The 7,040-nt window shown below is 40.7% G+C and overlaps 1 protein-coding gene across 1 annotated transcript in view; it reads left to right on the top strand.

Annotated features, from left to right (window-relative positions):
- LOC132780101 (cytochrome P450 2F3-like) overlaps nt 1-7,040 on the top strand; it is a 32,157-nt gene that overhangs the window by 15,854 nt on the left and 9,263 nt on the right. Inside the window, exons 2-5 of the mRNA XM_067461342.1 lie at nt 1,143-1,389; nt 3,693-3,855; nt 5,689-5,838; nt 6,656-6,816. Coding sequence (XP_067317443.1) covers nt 1,189-1,389; nt 3,693-3,855; nt 5,689-5,838; nt 6,656-6,816 — 675 coding nt within the window. The 5' untranslated portion in view covers nt 1,143-1,188. The remainder of the gene's footprint in view (nt 1-1,142; nt 1,390-3,692; nt 3,856-5,688; nt 5,839-6,655; nt 6,817-7,040) is intronic.

Here is a 7,040-nt window from a genome sequence, read left to right as displayed (position 1 = left end):
CTGAGCCACAGCATGCACCACCAGGGGCTCAGGAGTCTACACTGCCATAATCCTGCTCAAATCAGATAACCTGGATTTTATATGGCAGTGTAGATGTGTTGCAACCTAATATCACCAAACATCTGATGGGGCCAGAGAATAATAGAGTGGGAAGAGACCACATGAGCCATCTAGTCCAACCCTCTGCCATGCAGGAAAAGCACAAAAGTACAATCCAATATTAACTGAGTGCCAACTACTTTCGAACTCTGAAATTAGTTTGATGCAATGGAAGAAAGCTGAGAACAAGCAGGAAAAGTGGGAGGATGAAATAGAAAACTGAGACATTTTAAAAGCTATTGGAAAAGTGAACGGGCGGACAATGAATCACAAATATTCCTGCCAAATTAAGACAGTTCGGAGGGATGGGAATGGCTATGCAGGAGAGAGGAGGGCTTCAGCAACTTATGTCAAAAAGAGAGACACACAAGCATAGTTAATCCACACCTGTGTAAATATGACGCAAGCCTTCGTCTGTAAAGATAAGGGATGCTTGACCTGTCAAGCATCCCTTATCCAGAATTCTCAAATATTCCAAAGTCCAAAATCGACCACATGGATAGCTGAGAGTTGCTTACTGGTGGTTCAGTATACACAAACTCAATTGTCCTTCCAAACAATATTATTACAAATATTGTATAAAATAATCATTAGGGCATGTATATCTGGCATACACAACATAATAATAAATTTTGTTTTTAGACAGGGGTTCCATCTCCAAGACATCTCATGCACATACATGTTTATATAAATATCCAAAATTGAAAACACTTCTAGACCCAAGCGTTTTGGGTAACAGATACTCAACTTGTACATGAAAACAAAATCCTACGAGATTCTTTGCCTGAGGGGCTCATAAGGACAGTGACACTTGGAACAAAATAACATAGATGTGAAAAGAAATGTTTGCAGAGCAATTCTCCTGTCAAGGGCAGGCATTACATCTATGTATCTGGCATGGATAGGGTGGCAGCTCAGCCATCAGCTGTGCTAACTGTGGTTGATGAATGACAAGAGAGGACACACACTGTTTGTCAAGTAAGGAGTGATGCAAGAAGACCTAGAAACGTATTTAAAAATGTTTCCTCCCAATATATATTCAGCAACTGATACCATTTGAAGACTACGAGGTATCAACGAGCACCAAGGATGGAGTTTTTCTTTGGCACCAAGATGGACTTCAGTGGAGCCTTCACCATTCTTTTGGCCATGGCCATATCATGCCTTCTCTTTCTCCATTTCTCCTCCAAAAAGAAGTATCGGACCCTGCCTCCGGGACCCACTCCACTGCCTTTCATTGGCAACATGCACCAAGTGGATGTCAAAGAGCTGATCAATTCTCTGAAAGAGGTAAGGCAATCGCCACCACTGCAGGCTTGGGATCCAGGTGATCAATTATTTTGGTAGTCAAAGAATAGCATGGCTTTGGGTTCAGCAAGGTGGGAAAAAATGCCCCTTTCAAAGGCTGATCAATGGCAATGTGGACCACTGAAAAAAATATATAGCAGGTCATCTTATGACCATGAGATCCCACAATCATGGAAATGACAGGGCGGCGCAAGGATAATCTAGTACAGCCACCTGCCAATGCTTTAAATCCAAACTAAAGCTAATTAAGCAGCTATCTAATTTCTATTCAGAAATCTCCAGCAAAGTCCACCATCTTCTAAGGACGCATCCACACTGTAGAATTAATGCAATCTGATATCACTTTAACTGCCATGACTCAAGGCTATGCAATCCTGGGAGCTGTAGTTTGGTAAGGCACCGAGACCCTTTGGCAGAAAAACACACAGAGCTTGGGAAGTTAAAGTGGTATCAAAATGCATTAATTCTGTAGTGATAGTCTAAACCCCACCCCACTTCCTCATCTCACTGCATGATATGTCTACACGAGTGCTTCCCAACCTTGGGCCATGGCCCACTGGTGGACTGCGAGACCTAAAATTAGGTCTGCGGCTCTAGATTATTAAATATGGTTTTCTATGGGCTAGCAGATGCCAAGCACAAGAGCTATAATGGGAAAGTAGCCCTTTGTAAGACCCTGTTTAGTCCCCCAAAGTAGTAGTAGTAGTAGTAGTAGTAGTAATAATAATAATAATAATAATAATAATAATAATCTCCTATTGCCAAACACAAGAGTTATAATGTAAAGCAGCCCTTTGTAAGACACTGTTTGGTCCCTCAAAATAACTATTACTATTATTATTAGCTCCTATTGCCAAACACAAGAGTTTTAATGGGAAAGCAGCCCTTTGTAAGACCCTGATTAGTCCCCCCGTCCCCCCAAAGTTATTATTACTATTATTAAAGCCATTAGGGACAGTTTCCTGGGTCTTGCACTTTGCTTTTGAGGCCTGTTCCTGGGATTATTTGGGGTGCTGATTCAGAACATTGCATTGGATAGACCACATCAGCTCTAGATTATTAAATATGGCTTTCTGTGGGCAAGCAGATGGTGACTACTGGATGGCATATGTTCTGTATCAGAAACTAGAGCTGATGTGGTCTATCCAATGCAATTTTCTGATTCAGTACCCCAAATAACCAAAACAAATCTAAAATTGACCAAAAAGTGATTTGTAACCCTTTTGGTACTAATGTTGGAGAATGGTTTCTGGTCAAAATGGTTTCTGGTCAAAACGAAAGGTTGGGAACAACTGGTCTACACTGACCATATCATGCATTTTCAGACTTCATTTGGCCACACTTCAGTTAGTGCAAACAGAATTCAAAGTGCAAAAACTGTTTGCACTTCACTAAATGTGCCTTCTGAAATAAAACAAATTGAAAACAAACTAGTTATGTGTCTGCATAATACATTAGTTATCGCTCTGAGTCCCCCTTCAGGGTTGAGAAGAGCGGGGTATAAATACAGTAAATAATAAATAATAATAAATAATAATAATTATGTGTCTGTTATGTGTCTGCAAGTCAACTTTGACTTATGGCAACACTTTTTAACATTTCCTTGGAAATGTTTATTCAGAGGAGCACAGTTGCCAGGCCTAAATAATAACCGAAAGGTGCCAGATTCCAATTGATTTTGGAAGTTAAGCAGGGTCAGCCCTGGTTAGTGCTTGGGTGGGAAACCACCAATGCATATCAGGTGTGATGGGCTATATTTCAGAGGAATTAAGTGGCAAAACCACTTCTGAATATTCCTTGCCTTGGAAAACACTATGAAATGTGTGTGGTCAATATCAATCAATAGTCAACTTGAAGCCATATCCCACACATAATGTTGTCAGTTTAAGACTATCTCAGTCACTGAGATTGTAAATAATGAAACTTGAAACCCAGGGATGGTCCTTGTGATATCTTCATGGTAGTGGTGGGATTGGTGATGTTATAAGATTGATATCATAGGGGCTACCCCTGATGAGACCATTGTGGTACATTAAACATCAGTCACAGCTGTACAGAGTAAGCCTTTCAAACAGTATGTCCAATCTACCAAGGAAAGTAGATATATACTCACCTTTAAGGTATAGTCCCAGCCCTGAGATTCCTTCTCCTCATTTCAGAGTAGAGGACTCATGCCAGAATTCAGACACTCCAAGAATATACACCACACAAAAGCTCTAATGGTGTGTACACACAATTCCAGCTGGAGCCACATATCCTGTATCAGTTTTCTCCTTTCTTCCTAGCTCAGCAAGACCTATGGTCCGATGTACACCTTCTACTTGGGCTCTCGACCATGTGTGGTCCTCTCTGGCTACCAGGTACTCAAAGAGGCCTTGATTGACAAGGCAGAAGAGTTCAGTGGCCGAGGTGACTTCCCTGCTGTCCAGATGTGGAGCAAAGGAAATGGTAAGAATCAGGGTCAAAGTAAGCTATTTGATCCTAAAACACTTACTCCTGAGGCCATAGATTACCATGGTGTTGATAGCATTGGTTGCTATTCTGAGGGAAAGGAACACTGTTCATGGCCAAAGGATGTATGTTTTCCATGAAACTTTGCATTGACAGGAGATGCAGGAATGGGTACTTATTTCAGAGTCAGTTCTGGGGTCAACAGTTCTAGGGTCAATCCACTCTGGCATAATTTGGATCAAGTGATTGGAGTTGCACAAGAGAGATGATAAAGACATTGCATATGTATGCCTTCATCATTTCAGGGCTATACCTATTAAACAGTGACAAAATTCAACATCTCTGTGCATAAATCAACCATTGTCCCAATGGAGTATCTTTCGGGATGACAATATATGGCTACCACAAGTCAGTGCTCTCAATTTTATTTGTTGTCTCTATGATTCTCAAAATATTTGATAGTGAGAATGGAATATGTCACTGGACCAAAAAGCTTAGGTGAATAATGAATGCAGTGGTTCTTTCATAGCAGAGGAGAGCATCTACATGTTTCTTAATGGACAGGTATCGATTATCCCGCCACAATGGCAACCTCATCACAAGTGAAAAAATAAGCATCCTAGGATGTTTCTGCCCCAGTTCACTCACAGATCCCTGTGCCACCCATCAGACCACATAGGCTGACTTTCTGTGTGGCTCCGTGGGTGAAATGGGGTGGCAGTGTGGTACAACACTGCACTGCCAACACAGTAATTTCCCCATGTCCCATTAGGAACAATGGGACTACCACAGGATTAAGCTGTGCAATGACGCTTCCCCATGTGTGATGAGGAAGCATCAGCTGCTGACCAAGGTATTGGGATTGCCCCACTGCCACCCCAATCCACCACGGAGACTGGTGAATCACAAGGCTGGATCTCATCCATGTTATGAGATCCTCACTGTTATGCCCCCGCCACCTACTTGATCCCTTTTTCACCCAAGCACCACACAGATGAACAGGAATAGTAAGTTTATTAAGAAAATAGCATATAAAATAAAAACAGTTTCAAAATACATGAGCTAGATTTACAGATGCTTAATAAAAAGCAATGACCAACTCTGAATAGGAATTCCAAAAATCACTTAAGACAAAAACAAGAAACTGTAATCCAAGGGTTGTTGCCCTTAAACTAAAATTATATCCAAAGGCTTGAAAGCATGAACATCCCCATAATCCAAAGGCTTGATATTTGAATTTCACTATAATCCCAAAGGGTTGAAACTCAAAACAAGATTTGTAATCCAAACAGGAGTCATGGAACTTAAACAGGGAACCAAGATATAGACCCAAGAACAGAACTCCTAACTTGGAGCTCCCAAGACAAGCAACTTGACACATGAAATCCAATGTTGATCTCCCCACCAAACATTGACTCCAATTCCTTAAGAATACTCTCTCTGGCCCATGGCATAACTCTTTCTCACACCTGGGTTCCCTTTGTTTATCTTTCAGTCTCTGGGAGCGCCAGATTTGTCTGTTTCACACTATCTCATCTGATCTGTAAATGCTGAGTTATCTGTAATACTCCTGTCTCTTCCACATTCCCTTCAGAGTCAACCCCTGGCTGATTTTCATGAGAACCACTGCCTGTTTCCCCAACAACAGTTCTACCCAAAACATTCCCATTGTCTCCAAAAACATTGTCACTTTACCCACAGAAATACCAGACTCAACCAGAAAATCCTCGTCCTCATCCTCAGACAGTTCACAGGCCTCAACACTCACTAGGCAAGAGTTGCAAGCTATGTATAAGTATATCCTCTGTCTTCCCCTGGCTTTCTGTGTAGGAATCGTGTACGGCACCGGAGAGTGTTGGAGGCAGTTGCGCAGGTTTGCTATCACCACTTTCAAGAACTTTGGGATGGGGAAGCGATCTATGGAAGAGCGGATCAAGGAGGAGGCCCAATTCCTGGTAGCTGAATTCCACAAAATGGAAGGTGGGTTTTTATCTGTTTTCTGTGTGTGTGTTTTTTTTTTCAAAGTACTTCAGGTTAGGAAAAAGTTTCTTTACTAAAATCTAACTTATTTTAAGGACAAAGGAATTAGGTCAGATAGTATTAAAGAGAAGCATGCTGGTTATATTAACCTGAACCTGGTTTCTTTGACTAGACTTCCCAGAGGGTTGGATTTTGGTCGTGTGTTCAGTTTATGAAGGATCTCAGGGCAGAAAACACAATATACTTCCCACTTACTACTGAAGACAGTCTACATTTTAATAAAATTATATATTAAAAAACACATACAGCATACAACCCACATTACAATCAACGTTAAAATAAGCAAGGTGTTACATTATGATTAAAATAAGCCAGTGTCTCTTTTGTATAATGTATGACCCAAGGTATTAGTTTCTCTCTTTCTTGTACAAGTTACAACTAAACAACTAAAACTAAAACTAAACAGTATATATGTGATATCTTCTACCTTGACACTCCAGAGATACAAAATCATTCTTTATATGGAAATTGTTTAAACCTTCTATGTTTGACCTATTGTATCCCACTGTTCAAATCTATTTCTGGTGAATACCCTCCTGAGGTGTTTAGGCATTTCTGTCTTCAGATATTGGGCTGTTTGAAAAGCATGTTTAAAATGACTTAGCCATTTCAATGAGCCAGTTTTACTGAGGGTAGCAATGTCTTTCTGAGCTTCTATGTCCAGTATTCATTGTGCAACCATTTTTGGATCTAGTTCTTCTAGGAAATTTGGATACACTTGCCATGGTGTTCAAGTAGTTGTATGCCTTATTCACAGGGAAACCCTTTGACCCCACTTTCTGCTTGAGCTGTGCTGGTTCCAATATCATCAGCACTCTAGTTTTCGGAGATCGGTTCGAATACACCGACAAAAAGTTCCTTACGTTGCTTGACCTCATCAACAACAACTGGAAGCTGATGAGCTCAACCTGGGGGCAGGTAAGGCCATGCTTGGAGGTTATGGGATCACTGAAAGGAAAACTTTGCCATGGGTTATGTTTACTTACAATAACACCTACTCATCTTCAAAAGCAAATTATTGAGGATCTTTCCTAAAGGTCCCATAAATATGCAAAAAAAACCCTGCCATTTTTAAACTTTTATTGAACTAAAACTAATTGCCATATATACGCAAGTATAAGCCAACCCAAATATAAGCTGAA

Source organism: Anolis sagrei, chromosome Y (assembly GCF_037176765.1).
Source record: "Anolis sagrei isolate rAnoSag1 chromosome Y, rAnoSag1.mat, whole genome shotgun sequence".
Taxonomy (NCBI): Eukaryota; Metazoa; Chordata; class Lepidosauria; order Squamata; family Dactyloidae; genus Anolis; species Anolis sagrei.
The sequence above is the reverse complement of the archived record's forward strand: the minus strand, read 5'-3'. Positions and strand labels throughout refer to the sequence as shown.